This window comes from Saccostrea cucullata, unplaced genomic scaffold (genome assembly GCF_032062105.1).
Source record: "Saccostrea cucullata isolate Sc308-1 unplaced genomic scaffold, CSIRO_AGI_Scuc_v1 ctg1879, whole genome shotgun sequence".
In the NCBI taxonomy this organism is placed as follows: Eukaryota; Metazoa; Mollusca; class Bivalvia; order Ostreida; family Ostreidae; genus Saccostrea; species Saccostrea cuccullata.
Window position 1 is genome coordinate 1 of NW_026937458.1, and position 19,073 is coordinate 19,073.

Here is a 19,073-nt window from a genome sequence, read left to right on the forward strand (position 1 = left end):
AGCAGATATCTGGAATGGTAGATGATCTGAGCCTGGAGAATGTGAAAGGATCTGAGGACGTGTCTCTCCAGGAACCTAAGAGGGTTTCCAAAGCTCAGAAACGTCGGAACAAAAAGACGGAGATGGAGAGGCAGAGACAGGAAGAGATATCACGTCAGGAAATAGAAAACGAGACAGGAGCTAGGAACGTGGAGTACCAGAGGCTGAAAGAGTTACTGAAGGAAAGAGGATTACAGATCTCCGAGATTCCGTCTGATGGGGACTGTCTGTATAACGCAGTGGCTCACCAAATCAATAATGGGGGACATCGTATCGACTGTAAAGAACTCAGGGGGCAGGCTGCTAGCTACATGAGAGGTGAGTCTGTATAACACAGTGGCACACCAAGTCAATAAAGACATAACACGAACTGTAAACAACTTAAGAGGCAGGCAACTAATGATGAGAGGTGAGATTCCTAAGTCTAGAATAATTTATAGGGGTCTAACTGAATTCACAGACAGCTGGCTACTTGAGAGGTGAGTCTCTTAAACATGAAACAAACATCTTTCTGAAATGCATGTATACCGGTTTGTGTAATGTGTCCAGCGATTTTTTTCCACCAATTGGGAATGGGTCCGATACCGGTTCAATTGGGAAAAATAACATCGAAGAAAAACAGGCGAATTTTCTCTCATTTATGCAAATGCTATGTATTTTGCGTTTATTCTAAATTATTTACCTATTACACCTTGTTTTAAGGAATAAGCAACAAGTACTTATTGTTTTTTATATCAATGTCCCATGTTTTCACATTTTCATGCTTTCAATTTGTCAAAATGTATGACACTAGGCTGTCTAACCGACATGTCCCGCCAAATTACGACTTTCTCTACTTTCGATTTAAGGGGGGACCTATGTCCGAAAAGTCTTTGTGTGAAATTTTCAAAACTTTGACATTTCTTTCCTGACCACTTGCTTTTAATTTTTAGGTATTTAAAACAATACCTTTATATGCTTACTTTTACACAGGAGCACATGCAAAAACAGTGTGAAATGCTAAAAATAGATTATTTTCAGACATTCTTGTTCTACTCCAAATATGCGCTAAAAAGAACCAAAAATGTCAAATCACATTCAAAATCAACATGTATTTAATTTATAATTATGACTTGTACCTTTAAAATGAAGGCAAATTCGTTGTAATTCATCTCGCATGAAAAATTATAAAGGAGCACAATGTAAGTATCATCCCGTTTTTCTTGTCGTATTTTTTACAATTCCGACATGCATAACAGGTAATATCTTAAAAAGTCTTTGTGTGAAAATGTTGTAATTAATATTTTTTGAAAGAAATGACCCCTCTCTTTATTTTAACAAAGAAAAAAGTATACCTTTATGATATAATAAACGAGAAATATGACGTTTTCTATTATTTTCGTACTCTTCTGTCATAAATATTGACCTTTCTGCACTAAAAAAGGGAAAGTTAGCACTGACAAACATCTGAATATAAATCTATTTTGCAAAAAACGAGTATTTTATTTTGATAAGAAATAATTTAAACAGATAAACTCTTTTCTTCTTCATTCTAATCATTCTGCCCCCCCCCCCTTCCCCGTCAACAACCAACACCTAATAGAACCTAGGAATGACTTTATTCAATAAAATCTACATGTACACTATAAATCAATAAAATATAGGTACAAGTATATTTCTTAATTTTTCTTAGTTTAATCCAGAAAATATAATTAATGGTAATCATAAAATTATATTTCCCTGATTTAAGCCGCTGTCTTTGTTGAATTTTATCTTAAATTTTTTGCATTTTTATATCAGCATGTCATGGAGGTATTTCTTCACAACTAAAATTGCTATGAATTATCAACCAAAGAAAGAGAATTCTAATATTAACAAACTCCATAAATCAAATAAAACTGTTATAAATGATGAAAAAAATTTCTTTTTGTAAACTGTGTATGTTATTGATTAATAAAAATGTTAAGCCTATAATCACAGTTGCAAAAGTCAGAGGGAAAAAAACAAACGTCGCTATTGTGACGTCACATAACGCTGCTTTGACATAGAACGACATAGGCCCCCCCTTAAGCGGAAGTGATCAATTAGTCAACTTGTACAATGTTTCATTTTACAAGAAATATGATGTTGTCGTAGTCTGTAGCATCACAGTTGAATTGGGAATTTTTAGTCACAGAATTGGGAAAAATTAACGTTTTTTGGCATTGGGAACGGTGCCGTTTATCGGTACCAGTTATATAAGGAACAAAAAACGCTGCTGTGTAGAGTAGAATGGGGTTGGGGCTAACAACCTATTTGATTGGCAGCCAACTACATAAGTGATAAATCTCTACAACACAGAAATAACTTGAGTCTTGACTGAAATATGTAACGGTTTACCAACTACATGTACATACAACTCGCTGAGGTAACCTTAAACTTTTGAACAATCTAGATGCCTGACTGCTATCTATGTGAGAAGTGAATCTCCACAATACAGAAATAATCAGCAACTTAACACTATATAGGTCAACAGCCTTTGTGTGGTATAGATTAACAACAGTTCATTAGTGTGGGAATTGTACAGTCTCTTAGCGTAACCCTTGAGAATCTGTCTTTTTCTTTCAGAACATGCTGATGACTTCCTTCCTTTTCTGACAACAGATAGTGGGGAGCTTTTTACAGAGTCTGATTTTGACAAGTACTGTTGTGAACTGGAAACAACAACAGTGTGGGGAGGTCACCTAGAAATCAAGGCACTGTCACATGTTCTCAATCAACCAATCACAGTGCTTCAGAGTGACACTCCTCCAGTAACACTAGGTGATGATTGTCAAGGTGACCCTGTGACACTTGTGTACCAGAGACATGCTTTTGGTCTTGGAGAACATTATAACTCAGTTGAACCACTACAGGAGTCTGCAGAGACATAGTCCCAAAGTAATAAATTATACCGGTATACCATCACCATAGCAACCGATAAACATGGAAAGGAATACCAGACAACAAAAGTCGTTTCTCCTGTTACACCACACTATGGCCAGGTACATTGGTTACCTTAATTATGTGTCAAACACTCAGAAATCTGCTGTAACGACAGACTATGGCATGAACATTTATTGGATTGATATAATATAAACTCATTTGTTGTTGTGTCATATAAAGTCCTGAGATTTGTTGATTTATTGTCTTAATATATACATACATGTATTAACAATGAATCAGTGATAAAATGTATTACTGGAAAAAATATCAACTTTTTCATTTGATTGCAATATTTATTGGATTAGTTATTTAAAATTTATTTTACTATTTGATCACAGAATTTAATTGTCTGGGTTATATGATGAAATTTCATAAAATTTAGGAAAACATCCAATAACTATGTCTGTTTCATCTTTCTTTCAGGATCATACATATATCTTTTGAATGTTAAACTAATTTTGATTGGTTGATGATCAGATGGCACTTCCTCTGTTTTAAACCCTTTTTTCTTGGATCCACCACTGTATCTTTGATAAGTTTCTGGTTTGACTCCCTCTACAATATAAATGAACTCTCTTATACAAATAACAAAAAGAGTATAGTTACAGACAATATGGCTAGATAACAGAGAACATACTCATAATTTGGTTCAGTAAAATCTTGATATCTTACAATATGATATAAGCAGAATTTTTAACGAGAATTCAATTTTGGCATTAAAAATGTATTAGCAAAGGGGTGGAGATCCATAAAATTAAATATTAAATTATTAACAATTTATTCCACACTTAAAAGGTTAGGCTACCTTTAATATGTTTAAGATACATGTTTACATCTATATTGTCAAATTTTAATAATACTTCACAAAAATTATATACCAATTTATATAACTATAAATCACTAAAATTTACTTCTTGCTGAAACTTCAACTTACCAAGTATATGGTATGTGTTACAGAAAAGAAAGGAATAGAAGTAAAAAGTTTGGAAACATGTTACTTACAGTCCACTGTCCACTGGCAGAATTATTTTATTTGTACATTTAAAACAAAGATTTATTTATACCAGAATGTTACATGATAAATTGACTGACCTGGAATTCTGATTTTGACTTTCCCACTCTGGCCAAAGCTCCCTTCTATCACCCCTTGTTCTCCTGAAGACAGCGCCACCTTCAGGCCAGCAAAGGTTTGAATGTTAGTTTCCTTCTTAAACAGGTTTTTACCGATGACTGTGTACTCATCATTACATCGCTCCACCAGTCCCTCCCGGACTTTAGTTTTGTACACCTTGACTTTTGGCAGGATTGTCTGCTGGTACTGAGTGTCTTTAAACCCAACCAGAAGTCTGCCATGAAATGCCAGTCTACACATGTTAGCATGAATATCTGTGTCCAGCTTTGAACCAATTACAAGGCAGTGTTCAGGACATGTGATAGGTCGCTCATATTCAATGACTGCGTACTGTTGGACTGGATGTTTGGATCCAGATTCCTCAGCACCTGTTGATTTGGCAATTAGTTGTTCCTGATAAACATAATCCAAATTAAAATTAAACTCTCTGCTGTCCTCCGCTGACGGTCCTTCATACAACCCAAAGAATGTCACCCTCCCCATCACAGTTTCGTGGCCAGAGGTGATGTGGAATTTAGCCTTGGAGTTCACTGTCCCTTTGTAGTACCCTATCTTCTCTACACAGACAATCCCTCCACTTATTGTGGGCAGGGCACCAGGCATACAAATCGGGCCACGCTCCAGTTGTTTGGGATCAAACTGTGTCACACATATCCCAGCTCTGTCTCCCTAAAAACAAAAATAAAACAGCTCAGTTCAGTGTTCTGATGCAGACAAATGACATTACAGTACAAAAAGATACCAGCTACTTGTCCTAAAAGATACCAGCTACAAGAAAAGCAAAATTCAAGCTAATTAGCATACAATGCCAACTGCATGTAGTACAATATACCACCTACTTGTGGTACAAAACAGTAGCTACATGAAGTAGAAGATCTTCATCTCTGTCTAGAATATTGGAGTAGTATCCAAACTCGGTATCTGAAAAAACTTAATATAATTTGAAAAGGATTTTGAGATTTGTCTCGGATTCATTTCATTTAATAAGAATTATCTGTATGTTACCTGTAGAATAGATTCCACAGGTTTCCTGAACATCTGAATACTCTTCACTTTCTTTGTCACTTTCATGGAGGGGATCTCAATGCTCTGTAAATGAATGGAGGAAGACACTGTTAGAAATACACATCAAATGAGGAATTGTGAAAATATTATGTATTTGTCAACAATGTTGTTATGCAAGCACCTAGATCTGCTCAAACCTACACCATTTCCATGGTATTTAATGCACCAGTATCCAAGTGAAATGTATATGCATGTAATGTACGCTCAAGATTCAAGATTCTGTCCACTAAATGATACAGCAGCAGTTCAAAGGGGACAACTTAAGATCCATCAACCCTTTCTTTAATAGATTATTTTTCAAGGAGGCATTTCTACTTAGATACTTAATTCATGAAGTTCACAAATTATCAATGCCTATCTCAATGACCTTGTCAATAAACCTTTTGATGCAAATATCTTTAATTTTAACCTGCCATCTTTTTATTTGTTCAAATGAGACTGAAAGTCAATTGGTTCCCTTTAAAAACTTACGTCATTCACTGCCAAAGAGCCACTCAGTGTGGTGCCAGTCATCACTGTTCCTTGTCCTCGAATTGAGAAGCAGTGATCCACAGAGAAAATAAATGGACCGGAACTCTCTCGTTTGGGGAGGTATGTATTGTCACTTAACACAGAAATTAACTCAGACACACCAAGACCCTCAGAGCCATCTCCCTAAAATAAAAAAATTAAAATATCTTACTTGAAATGAAACATTCAACATTATGTCATATTTAGGAAATAAACATCACAAATTTCATTTTGTCAAATCAGTTTATATATACTGAAGATAACTTTGATAATTGTTACCTCAGGGCCCCCGGGCCTGGCGGCTACAGCACAGATTGGACATCCTCTGAACTTTGTGGACTCTAAAGTCTTGTGCATTCTCTTCTTCATCTGTTTCATCAAATTCAGTTTAAGTAACAATAATTTTTCATTTCATATAATTTAAATATATCTGTGTTACATCATCAATTTAGGTTTAGAAAACAAATTATATGGAAGATTTGAGAGAAATAAAAAAATATATAAAAAAACATGTATTGCAAACTATTTCTAAATTCTAAATCTTTCCTCAACACTTTAAAAGAGTAAATATTAGAAGATTTATGAATGACTTGGTAAACATTGCACCAAAGTGAAAAAAATCCCATTGTGTCTTCCTTTTCCAAAGGATAAAGTTGTTGGATGGTTCTTTTTCCAACTCTTCAGTGCAAAAATGTTAGCACTAACCCAATTAAGTCTTGGTGCTTTACACAGAAGCACAGACAATTGACACCTTAAACTTCTTCTTTGATAAAAATTTAAAAATACTTTGTAGTTAGATTTTTTATCAATGAAGAGAAAGGTTTAAAACACCTTTAATAGTGCCTGTGTACATAAGGAAATGGTCTTTGAGGTTAAAATTCTGGTTAATATTTTGATAAAGGACCTTTATCAATGTCATACAGAGCTGTGGAAAACTGCCGGTCATGCCGGCAAGACCGGCAAAAAATGCCCGTGACCGGTAAAAATGCTATCGATGTCGGTCCACGTGACCGACCTCTTTCTTTGTTAAAGGTTTTTGTTTTTCCATTTCGATTTAGGCCTATCATCGGCGCACTTCCCAGCTTAATTATCGTACCTTATATACGATTACGCAATACTTTTTCTTTGCACGAGATCGAGGCTATAGAAAATGAAAGCGAAACCAGCATTGTCTCGCGTAACCTTATTGATTTACAAATGGGACAGAATTAGGTGGAAAACATAAAAAAAAGATAAAGACAGGCTAAATATGTAAAACAATACGACAGAAAATATTCAAACACAGTTGAGTAAAGCGGTAAACCCAGTATGGCCGTCGTTTCGACTGTTCCAGATTTCTTTTTTTTATCGATCATGTTCATGATGTTGGTATCTTTATTATCCATGCTCAGAATTTCTTAGACTCATTTTTGAGGTAAAATATAATTTCCAAAGGCATTAATGTTTAAAAAAAATTACTTTTACTATGCAGAATTATCATTGTCATTTGCCCAAAAGTGATGAAATCTAGTATTGTTATAAATGCAAAAAACAAAAACGGAACATGCCGAAGAGGACTTGGAAATGGAGACTAATTATTATCATTAAGTAAAGTGTAATTAAGAAAATACATGTTATTTTCTTTTTAATTTTGCAACTTACTATTTCGGACCGGCAAAAATCACTTCGGACCGACATATTATGTCTTCTTGGCGGTCCGAATGACTGGCTATCTGAAAAAGTTTTCCACAGCTCTGGTCATATACTTCACCGTTCACCGTTTATCTAAGTACCTTGTCCACCTGAGCCTGTCTTTTTTCCTGAGGTATGAGGTCCACTTTATTAAGGACAATGATCATGTGATCACAAGTAATCTCCCCTATCACTAAACATTCTGCTGTCTGTGTCTGCATCCCCTTTGTAATATCCACCACCAGCATCATAAGGTCTATTATTTGGGCACCTGCTCAACATACAAAAAAGTAAATTATCTGGGCACCTGCTCAACATATAAAAAAAGTGATTATATCAGCACCTGCTTACTATACGGGCACCTGCTCACTATACAAAACTTAAATTATCTGGGCACCTGCTCAACATACAAAAACTTTAATTACCTGAGCACCTGCTTACTATACAAAAAAAAATTATCTGGGCAGCTGCTCGACACGCAAAAATATAAAGCAATTATCTGGGCCTCTTCTTATTAACATACAAAACTATAAATCGATATTCTGGGCACCTACTAAACATAAAAAAAACTCAATTATCTGGGACCAGCTCAACATACCAAAAATACAAAAAAGTTATCTGGGCATCTGCTCAACATACCAAAAATGTTAATTATCTGGGCACCTGCTCAACATACAAAAAGTTAATTATCTGGGCACCTGCTCAACTTACCTTTTACCATGAAAAAAATTACGTGGGCATCTGCTCAACATGCAATGAAATTAATCATGTTGACATCACTTAAACAATTTAAAGCATATCATAAACTGCATAGATCATGTCGACATAAAACATCACCCGAGTATTTCGAATGTGCTAAACAAAACACAAATGATCCGCCTTTAAAAGATAAATCATCAAGTGCCTATCGTACCTCCAATAATTGTTCTGATCAACGAAGCATGACCAGGACAGTCCACCAGTGTATACTGAAGCTTCTGACATTGCGGGGCGGACGATTTCAGGTGATCTGGAATGTCAACAGAAAAAGAGGAGAAGCCTAAATCTAAGGTGATCCCCCGCTCCCGGCTCTGTGGATTCTTGTCAAAACTAGCTGTGCTCTCAACTGTACTCAGAGCCTTTGATAAACTTGTCTTCCCACTATCAACGTGACCAAGCACACCTACATTGAAATTGAAAGTAGCCATCATTCAATTGTTATTTGGAATCACGATCCCGATTTCTTTAAAATATCCAAACGGAAAATTAAAAAGGGCTTTTTTCTTAATTAAATTAATTTTGCTAGTATTGCATGAATGAAAGCAATATATTCCCATGCTGATTTTTTTTGCTTGGATGTGGTTAGAATGTCATATGGCATTAAAGGGGGGGGGGGGGGCTTGGGGATATTTAATGTGCATATCAAAATACGTTGAAATAAGGAGGAAAGTTATAAGTTTTGGTTTCACGTGGATTTTACTTTTCAAGCAATCGAACGTAAAACCACTATGGAATGTTTCCACAGAACATTCCTCCCTCCTTTCCTAGGTGTCTTAATGTAAAAAAAAAAAAATCTGTAGAGTCATTATTTGAAACGATACTAAGTAAGCTATTGACAAATAAGTTGAAGAAGCAAGGATAAAAAGTTTTTTTCATAGGAAACCTTTAAAACATTCTATGGTTGATACAATGACCTTGGCAAACAATTGCAAATGTATAATTAAATCTAATGTTGGCCGCCCTTTTTCATTCAAATCAGTAGCTCGTTGGTATGAAAAATTATGATGGAGGCCCATCCTATTTTTCAGACTAGCGAGCGTCAGATATACAGCTTACAGATTTAGACCATTATTTTTCCCAAATTGTCTATGGACTGCTGATTTCTGAAAAAAGAAGTATTAATCGTTGATCTCTCCTAGTGATACAATATGAGTAAAAAGTAAACAGTTTATTTTGCTTGTGTACTTGATGAGGCTGTGTCCATAATTTTTTAAGTCTAATGGCAAACATTATTTAAAATGCAATCCATATTTGGAAATTAAATGTGATGCATATGATACTTGGCATGAAGACTTTACATGTCCAATCCACAGGTGCTTGTGAGGTGCTCCCCCTTTTTTTTTTAGCTCACCTCAACGAAGTTGGGGGAGCTTATATAATACCCTCGGCGTCAGTGTCGGCGTCACAGTTAAGGTAAAGCTTTTTGGAGCAGTTTTCTTTTTAAGTACTTCTGTGACCTATATTGATTACACATGCATGGAAGATGCTTCTAGTGTGTTTCATTGTACCAGTCAAAGTTTCAGATGCTGCAATTTCTGCAAAGGAATGACCAGGTTATTGGTTTTGGAGCAGGTAAACATTTTTTGTGCAGTTTTGGGTGTAGGTCTCATTTCCAAAGAAATATAAGCCCAATGTTGACCAAACTTGCATGGATGATACATCTAAGGATGCACACTACCAGACTTGCTTTGGATGCTGAATCTGACCTACATTTTCTGCATGAGTGAACAGGTTAATGTTTTAGTGCAGGTATTAATTACACATGCATGGAAGATGCTTCTAGTGTGTTTCATTGTACCAGTCAAAGTTTCAGATGCTGCAATTTCTGCAAAGAAATGGCCAGGTTATTGTTTTTGGAGCAGGTGAACATTTTTTGTGCAGTTTTGGGTGTAGGTCTCATTTCCAAAGAAATATAAGCCCAATGTTGACCAAACTTGCATGGATGATACATCTAAGGATGCATACTACCAGACTTGCTTTGGATGCTGAATCTGACCTACATTTTCTGCATGAGTGAACAGGTTAATGTTTTGGTGCAGGTCTCATTTCCAAGTAACTATAAGCCCCAAGTTGACCAAACTTGCATGGATGATACTAGTACATCTAAAGATGCACTCTACCATGCTTACTTCGGATGCTGAATCTGACCTACATTTTCCGGCTGAGTGAACAGGTTGAAGTTTTTGGTGCAGGTATCATTTCCAAGATACTATGAACCCTATAATGACCAAACTTGCATGGATGTTATATCTTAGTATGTATACTACCAGGCTTGCTTCAGATGCTGAATCTTACCTACATTTTCTGGATGAGAGAACAGGTTGAAGTTTTTGGTGCAGGTTTCATTTTCAAGTTACTATGAGCCCTATAATGACTGAACTTGCATGGATGATACATCTTATGAAGCATACTACCAGACTTGCTTCGGATGCTGAGTCTGACCTACATTTTCCGGATGAGTAAACAGGTTAAAGATTTTGATGCAGGATTTACTTCCAAGTTACTATGAGCTCTTTAATGACCAAACTTGCATGAATGATAATCTAAAAATGCATTCTACCAGGCTGGCATCGGATGCTGAATCTGACCTACATTTTCTGGATGAGTGAAGAGGTTAAGTTTTATTCAGGTTTCATTTCTAAGTAACTTATAATGACCCCTATGTTGTGCAAACTCGCATGGATGATACATCTTAGAATGCACACTACTGGACTTGTTCCAGATGCTGAATTCGACATACATTTTCCAGATAATGGACCAAGTAAAAGTTATGGTGCAGGTCTATAACCAAGAAACTATAAGGCTTATATAAACCAAACTTGCCCAAATGATGCATCAAGGGATGAAAACTCTCAAACTTGCTTCAGATGCTGGATTTTAATAACATTTTTATGATGAAGAACTAATTTGAAGTTTTTATATAGGTCTATTCCAAAGTATCAGATCAAAATTGCATAAATTTTGCATTTTTGGATGTACACTTTCTGTTGAGTAATTTTGGGACTTTTTTTTTGTAATACAAAATTTTATTCAGATAAGTTGGGTAATTATGTGACTTTGCCTTACTTAAGGACGTTCGATCCTGTGCTTTTGATTCGATTTTGGTCTAGACCTTTATTTCTAAAATTCTGCATCGTTTTTAAATTTTAGCATTGAATTTAGATTAAACAATGCAGATTAAACTATATCCATTGCAAAAACCGCAATTAAATTCCATTCAAGAAGGGTTAAGCCAGGGACTATATTTTGGGGCGGAAGGTTTTTTAGAAGAAAATTATCAATTTATCCCTTTTGAACTTAATAAGGTACTGTTAATTTTAGATTCCTATTTTTCCGTGCTGGTTGCACACAAAGCTGTTTTTTGCAGTGAAATGTGTTATGCGTGTTCTGAAATATCTATTAAATTTTTTGTTATGAATTCTTTCGACGAATTATGACAAATATAGTAAATATATTCTGAAAGTCCGGGAAAAAATTGAGCCAATTTTATCAGAAAATTGACAAATTTTTCGTAATATCTAAAAATTTACATCATATACCCCCACTTTTGATGTTCTTTTCTGAATATTTAAGATAACTTTTACCTATCTTCTGAAATTCAGCAAAAGTTTAAGACTTTAAAATAATTTTCTTTTTAATGCCAGAAAAATCCCATTTTGTGAGTGCAGAAAGGTCAAATAATTGATTATGCGTAGCAATTTGAAACTTTTTCTTCATCACAATTTTAAAGTGTCTTTTTTAAAATAGACTTATAGTTTATTTTGTTCCATGCTTAATTAGGATAAAAATATTAGAGGGAAAACGTTGAAGATGTAATTTTTTATTAAGACATAGATTTCAGTGCAAAAAGGTTATATTTAATGTACTGTAGCTCCAAAAGAAGCATATTGACCCCCATATTTTGATTTGATTTTTAATTAAGCTATATGTGTAGAAACTAAAAATATACTTGACAAAAAAAGTTTAAGACTTTAAATATCAGGATCGAACGTCGTTAAAGACAATTAACATTCATTGAGGTGAGCTGGCTGTAATCTCTGACTACCTATGTTTTTATTTGTACATGTATTATTTCATAAATTAATCCTTTAACCTTGTGCCTGGACACAGGTGGTCAAAGGAGGTGGGCTGGCAAGTTGGTAAACTGCACATCTAGATAATAGACTGCATTGCAGCTGGTCGATGTACAGTAGATGATTTTATTGTGTATTAAAACCTTTATTCTTCCACATTCTTATTTCTTAGTCAATTTTATAAGTTTCATTCTTCAATATTCAGATAAAGGTGATTTGATTTCTTTCATAATCTGAGATTCGCCCAAAAAATTACTTCCTCATGAAAATGTAGATTCTTCAAATTGCAATCCATAAAATCTGGCCTCCATGAATTAAAATTATTCCATAGCAATAATGCATCTAATAAACAACAAAACCCAAAATAAATAAAAATTTTCCTTTAATTTTCTACATTCATTGCTCACATAATATTTGTTAAACACTGGTATTGTGTTATAAATTTTTATTATCACTATCATAATTCATTATCATTCTAAAAGCAGCTGTGTCTACAAAGAAGTCATTTTCCATATACAGGGGTCGGTGTTTGACTCTCACTCGCTCAAACAAAGTGGGGGTTTCCACAGTCTCTATATCCGCTTTCGTAAATGTCATGTCCTTTTTAGTACCAATAAAAGTCAATGTTGTTACAGTGAATATCTTAGTTTCACGGTTGTAGTACAAGGCAGTCACGTAGCGGTAAACCAACCAATGTATGATGCAGGGTTGAAGGAAAATGAAGAATCCGGAGATGAGCCCACATGTTGCCTGAAGGAATGGAGGAAGATTCTCTGCCCGCATAAAGACGTATGGAAGGAGAGCCATACAAGTCATACTGGAGGATACAGAGAGGATCTTCAGACCCCTGACCCGTGAACTCAGGGGCCCGTAGTAAACAAGGTCACCCTTCTTGGGGTCACGTAGTAAGAGTCCAGATTCCTCATGCAACTCTGCCTTTGAGGTCAAGGGCCGATATCCACAAACATAAACTGGAGATCTACAGATCCTAGACTTTAAACAATGATGACTGGGTGACCTCTGGTGACAAACTGCCCATCCAGAGTAAAGCCGCCTAACTGCTGGGTGTACGCTGTATTTACTGGTTAGCTGTGTCCAACATAAGCTAATGCTACACTGAAATATAAAAAAAATCCAGGGGTTATCAAAATTTTATAATGGTAATTACATTAAAAACTGTACTTGGAAAATTATTTGATGCGAAGTATACACAGAGTTCTTGAAATCTTTCGGTTCTGTCGGCAAGACCGATAAAAACAACCAAGGACCAATTACTTTACGTTCTGTGTCAGTCCAAATGACCGGTAAGTGTTGACAGAGGAACTTGCAAAAATCCTTACTAAATTTCGTACGAATTCCCAATAACTGTCTCATCGTAATCTTTCAAACGCTTTTCTGCGTCTTGTAATGGCTTCTTCGATGAACGCAAGTGTCAATTTACTTCAAAATATATAAAAAAGATGAGTCTGGGCGTACAAAGATTTATTTGCAATGCACAGTGAATAGCTCAACTTAAAGTAGAATAAAAACACAAAGAACATACATGTGAATGTACATGTAACCTCCCATATGTGCTAAATTATACAAGTATACAGACTGCAGTAATACTACTGGTGGGGGTGGGTGGGTTTTGCGAATAGCACAAGTAGCTCGTAGTTATCAATTGCTCAAAGGCGCACTAAAAAAGGCGCTCAAGTTAACATAATGACGTAACAGCATAACATAACTGCCTGAGTAAAAAAGGTGGAAAAACTATTTCCGTAAACCTCATTCATTTACAAGAATTAACATTTTACTTCAAAATATATAAAAAAGATGAGTCTGGGCGTACAAAGATTTATTTGCAATGCACAGTGAATAGCTCAACTTAAAGTAGAATAAAAACACAAAGAACATACATGTGAATGTACATGTAACCTCCCAGACCCATGTAAATAATGTGTGAAAGAGGAGAGGGGGACTAAAACCTCAAAAAAAAACCCCCCAAAACCCCCCTAAAGACTGAAAGGTAGTCCTCTACCAAACTGGTACATTTTTTCGAACTTTTGGTCAGTGGTAGACTCTAAGTAGCGCAGATAGGCGTTGCTCTTCCAGAAGCCCAGTTCCTGTATCAACTCGCCTTGTAATCCTTGCTGGAAGGCCCAAGTGGCCCCTCCCCTTCGAAAGGAGTGCCCAGTTATATCCACTCCAGGCAAGACTCTCCGCAGTCGCGACAGAAACCAACTATAAGACAGGGGTTCGCCGTTTGCCTTCTGTAGGAGGGGTGAGGTGTCAGACGTTAAAGAGTCAATGAAGAGCAGATGAAATAAGCTGCGCAAGGCACTGGCTGGGCACAGTGGGTGACCATGCAAGTCAGGAAGTGTAACTTGAAGTTGTTGCTCTCGGAATTGCAGGGTCTTGGTCCAATTCAGGGATAACAAGAAGCCCTTGGCATGTGGGCTTATATTTTGAATACACAAATCACGGTCTGGAACACAGATAGGTCCCTGAGATAAGAAGTTTCCAGGCCGCAGAAGTCCAAAGAAGGCGATAAGGCATGCCGTCCAAAAGGACAAGTCCTCCTTCAGATCTAAACATAGGGAACTCCTAATCAGTAAGAGATGTCTAGGCTGAATAGGTGTCGCTGCTCCCTGGGCATCACCAAGTTCACGTTTTGCTCCCTTCAGGGTTTGCTGAATGGACCACACTCCATGAATAGGGTCATCTAAATCATTAGCACAATGTAAATGTTTCACAATGTTCAGGTAATTCTTGATGGTACTATACTTAAAGGACTTCACATCCACCAAGTATGCAATGTATAAGATAATCTGCTCAGGTGCTGCTGGTACTCCAGGTAAGTTAACTTTAGCACAAAAGTCCAGATAGCAGGTAAGTTGGGCTTGGTAAGTTTTCTTGGTGCTAACCGCCCATCCCTGGGTCCTCAGGCGACTGGCTGCCATGCGCAGTGCTTGACGAAGCTCGGCCCCATCTGCAATAAATAAAAGCAGATGACATGTGTGAGACCAGTGCTTTTACTGTGAAAGGTACAATGTATGACCCATCAAATGGTAATATTTCATAGAGCTTAGTGAGCATGTAAGGTTCACTTAAACGCGAAATCACATCTGCTATTGTGTTCAGTTTACCCTTTACATAGGATGCATAGACACTAAAGTTATAAAATGCTTGAGTCCAGAATAAGCTTCTAAGCCATTCCATAATAAAAGTATTTCTGCTGGAACCTTTGTTTATGTATGCTTTAGCAGTAGTATTGTCCGTGTACACTATAACTTTTTTGTTCGCAAGCAGAGGTGCCCAACGTTGTAATGCTAGGATTATAGCCACAGTTTCCTTGGTATTAATATGCTTGTCTGCGACTTCTGGCACGTCCGGTGTCCAGTTCACATAAAAGTAATCACCGCTAAAGTAGCCGCCGCCTCCTGCATTGCAAGCATCCGTCATCAAGGAACGAACAGGACGTGTCTCTAAAAAATGCACTGTTCCGTTGAATATGGGGAGGAACGCTATCCACCACTCCAAGTCTTTTCGAAAACAATCCAAAAGTACTTTGTCCGATTGGCGGTGTAAGACATTTTTAGCGTTGATCACACGACGTAGAAAGGTGCGGCCACCTTGTATCACCTGACAAGCCCAGTTTAGTTTACCTATCAAGGACTCAAGTTGACGTTTACTTGCTCGCTTCTTGGTTTGAAAGGTCATCAGGAGGTCTTGAAGCGCTTCCATTTTGTCCTGAGGAAGTGAGAGGGTAAGATCACAAGTGTCTATCTTCACACCAAGAAAAGTCAGTTGTTGGCACGGTCCTTCCACTTTGTTCCAATTGATACAGAACCCTAATTGTCTCAATGTTTTGATTAAAACTTGTAAAGCAAACAAACATTTCTCAAAAGTTTCTTCGATAACTAAAAAATCGTCAATGTACACAATCACTGTAACACCATACTGAAATTTCAAAATTCTACAAACACAGCTAGACAATCTTTGAAAAATGCTAGGACTCTTAGCAGCCCCGAAGGGTAATTTTGCATCATATATATACGTTGCATAACTTTCATTTGAAAATTGCCACTTTAAACCTGTAAATCTGTAATTACTAGGGTGAATGTTGACTGACCTGTAAGCACTTTTAAGGTCAACTTTGGCTAAAAAACAGTTTCTAGAGATCAGTTTACAAGCATGGGTAAGGTCCATATATGTACATGAAGTATCTGAAGTATAGTCATTTAAGCTTTTGCCAATAGGTCGACTAGCATCGTGAATGAGCCTAACCTTGTTAGAGGACTTAGGAATAGCGCCAAGCGCACTAACAATATTCATAGGTTTACCGCATACAACATAATTTCCATGCAAAATCTCATAATTAATTTGTGACTCAACCTGATCATGAAAAACTAAAGAAGATTTATAATTGCTACATTCAACATAAGTATCAAGGTCTATAACATTGTCAACAATATGAAAACCCTCCTTTACGCCCTGCAAGATGAATTCTCTATCAAAGTCATCAGGGGGGATAAGTTTTTCCCAGGCCGATAGCTGCAGGTCGTGGGATGGAGGGTTGCCTATGCGTTTTTTGGATCTGTCGTTGTTTTTCCTGCCAAGCCATGCTTCACTGCTGGATGATTAGGCCCGTAGCAAATAAAACAATTGTGGGCTAGCCTACAGTCTGAACGCACACAGTTGTCTTGGTTAAAACGACGGCATATTTCTCGTCCATTCGGTAAGAATGGTCCTCGTCCGCGTTTGTTGGGTGCTAACGTTGTTGGCTGGTGAACTGGCTTCTCCGCTGTAGCTGTTTTGTCCACTTGCTGTCTATACATGTGCGAAACTGTCTGTGTGGTAGAGTTGTCCCGCCTTAGGTATTAGATTAAACTCTCGAAGTTGAGCGCACGGAGTGTTCCATAAGTAAGAGTACTTTGACTGATTTTCACGGTATTCTCTATCATACAGCAAAACGCTTGGCCACACATAATTAGCAGCTAATCTGAAGACAGACTGGGTGTAGCGTAAGTAGTCTTGAGACTGTCTTAAAGTACAGGTACCATCTGCTATCATCTCAAATAGAATTTGGAGGCTTGCGTACCCCCACTGCTCTACCGTTACATCTCCTAGGGATAGCTTTTTCTCTCCTACGTTCAATTTGACTCCATTGCCCATATCAATCGTTTTCGATTCGTCTAACAAGTCTCTCGTTCCAGTCCAAACGTAATCTTGAATTTTCCTAGCTTTCTTAGACGTAATAGAATTACCTTGAAATTCCTGTGGAACTTCCCGAGTCCAAGTCCTCGTTTCCGTTTCTAGTGGGGCTTGCAGCAGTGCCTCTACGGGACGGGGGGTTGCAGCACGCATCTCGGTTTCCTTTTGTATTTGAGTCTGCAAGTCGCGGTATTTATTCTCCAGTTTCATCTGCTGTAGCTTTCTCTCGAGATCTTGGCACTTTGATTCGAGGTCCGCTATATCACGCGGGGAAGCAATTTTTTCGTGTTGACCGTCCTGACCTTTTGCTGCTGGCGAGGGTCGAACTGGCGTGGTATCGATATCGGTCGTTTCGTTTTCCTTCAAGGACTTCATGATTTCTAACATTTTAGCCCCTGCGTTTGCCCTTCGTTCTCTGTCTACCATTTCACTCTGTATGAAACGCAACTGCGATGTTTTTGCGAATAGCACAAGTGGCTCGTAGTTATCAATTGCTCAAAGGCGCACTAAAAAAGGCGCTCAAGTTAACATAATGACGTAACAGCATAACATAACTGCCTGAGTAAAAAAGGTGGAAAAACTATTTCCGTAAACCTCATTCATTTACAAGAATTAACATACTATGATTGGTAAACTGTAAAAACAGGTTTGTTGACGGTGCTCCGGTAAGTCAGATGAGAAAATCGAACTAGATTAAAAACCTATGAAGAAAACGACCAATGGGATAATTCAAAGAAAGTTGACGATCAAATCGGAATGAAGTGTGCAGTATTTATTGACAAAGGGTGCACAATATATTGATAATAAAATTTAAAGTTTTCATCTTTTTATTGAATTTTCTTCAGACTGATAGAAATCTGTCTGGACTGACAAACTTCATGTAGTCAGTCCAAATGACTGACAGTGAAAAAAAGATTTCAAGAACTCTGATACATGCTGCATGCATTATATTATATACTACCCTGAATTACTTGAGCTTATACATATCTGTATTTATAGTAAAAGTATTGTCAGAACCTGTTTAATTCCTAGCTGCAACTGATCCAAATGGAACAGTTCCAAGTTTAAATAATTTCAGCATGACATGTCACCAAAGCATAACTTAATTATATTCTGGGAAAAAAATACAAATGTATGAAAGCATGATGAAATCAGTCTTTTAGCCAAATCAAGCAATTGTACAGGATTTAATAAACAAAGACAGGCCCTGAGACTATTATTAATATCAGATGAATATATTAAAAGTAAATCCTTTATAGTTTCATGATGATGATGTCTGATATCAAATGCTATTTTCGCTGAATTCTTAACCCTGTTCACACGGAGAGTTTAATTCGAATTAAACGTAGTTACTGCGAATTATCTTCGCTTAGCGTTCACAAGAAGAATTTAAAGTAGGTCTACACTCGCACTACGTCATTTACGAATAGTAAAACCGGAACCACGCTTCCTTTTTCGGAGATGTGATTTTTGAACTATATTGGTTTGACTTTTACTTAGCGTTTTAAATATCCGGTAACGAATTTGCTCCAAGTTGCTCACGTCAACAAATGTACACACACTGTTTCTACAGTTTGATAAATTAAAAAGAGATGGCTGGGAAAAACTTTCGGTTGACAGAAATGATTAGGTAATAAAATGATATTTCTGTGAATGATGCATGTGTTATATGCCGTGCCGATATC

General features: G+C 36.9%; 4 protein-coding genes across 4 annotated transcripts; 1 reads left to right on the forward strand and 3 right to left on the reverse strand.

Annotated features, from left to right (window-relative positions):
- Positions 1 to 5: 5 nt before the first annotated feature.
- Positions 6 to 3,142, forward strand: LOC134248239 (deubiquitinase OTUD6B-like; the record flags this gene model as incomplete). The annotated part of the gene is made up of 2 exons (XM_062730651.1): positions 6 to 357; positions 2,626 to 3,142. Coding segments are annotated over 2 exons (657 nt in total), but the record flags the coding sequence as incomplete, so codon positions are not given.
- A 105-nt stretch (positions 3,143 to 3,247) lies between these two features.
- On the reverse strand, positions 3,248 to 8,552 carry LOC134248236 (selenocysteine-specific elongation factor-like). Its single transcript, XM_062730649.1, has 7 exons — positions 8,274 to 8,552; positions 7,462 to 7,631; positions 5,969 to 6,058; positions 5,651 to 5,833; positions 5,120 to 5,203; positions 4,075 to 4,783; positions 3,248 to 3,537 (listed from the first exon to the last, which is right to left on the reverse strand). The coding sequence occupies exons 1-7, from the start codon at positions 8,548 to 8,550 to the stop codon at positions 3,380 to 3,382; spliced, it is 1,671 nt and encodes a 556-aa protein (XP_062586633.1). The 5' UTR covers positions 8,551 to 8,552; the 3' UTR covers positions 3,248 to 3,379.
- A 4,005-nt stretch (positions 8,553 to 12,557) lies between these two features.
- Positions 12,558 to 13,316, reverse strand: LOC134248235 (transmembrane protein 70 homolog, mitochondrial-like). The gene has a single exon (XM_062730648.1). The coding sequence runs from the start codon at positions 13,006 to 13,008 to the stop codon at positions 12,628 to 12,630; it is 381 nt and encodes a 126-aa protein (XP_062586632.1). The 5' UTR covers positions 13,009 to 13,316; the 3' UTR covers positions 12,558 to 12,627.
- A 696-nt stretch (positions 13,317 to 14,012) lies between these two features.
- LOC134248237 (uncharacterized) lies at positions 14,013 to 17,999 on the reverse strand. The gene is made up of 2 exons (XM_062730650.1): positions 17,442 to 17,999; positions 14,013 to 15,163 (listed from the first exon to the last, which is right to left on the reverse strand). The coding sequence occupies exons 1-2, from the start codon at positions 17,812 to 17,814 to the stop codon at positions 14,187 to 14,189; spliced, it is 1,350 nt and encodes a 449-aa protein (XP_062586634.1). The 5' UTR covers positions 17,815 to 17,999; the 3' UTR covers positions 14,013 to 14,186.
- Between the last annotated feature and the right edge of the window lie 1,074 nt (positions 18,000 to 19,073).

Bases quoted from the DNA above. Each gene is read 5' to 3' on its own strand.
- LOC134248236 (XM_062730649.1), bottom strand. From the start codon at position 8,550: ATGATGGCTACTTTCAATTTCAATGTAGGTGTGCTTGGTCACGTTGAT. The intron at 7,632-8,273 runs GTACGATAGGCA...TATGTTGAGCAG, and splicing joins GATCAGAACAATTATTGGAG to GTGCCCAAATAATAGACCTT. The intron at 4,784-5,119 runs GTAACATACAGA...TTTTGTTTTTAG, and splicing joins CTGTGGAATCTATTCTACAG to GGAGACAGAGCTGGGATATG.
- LOC134248235 (XM_062730648.1), bottom strand. From the start codon at position 13,008: ATGACTTGTATGGCTCTCCTTCCATACGTCTTTATGCGGGCAGAGAAT.
- LOC134248237 (XM_062730650.1), bottom strand. From the start codon at position 17,814: ATGGTAGACAGAGAACGAAGGGCAAACGCAGGGGCTAAAATGTTAGAA. The intron at 15,164-17,441 runs GTAATTCTATTA...TATTTATTGCAG, and splicing joins AGTTCCACAGGAATTTCAAG to ATGGGGCCGAGCTTCGTCAA.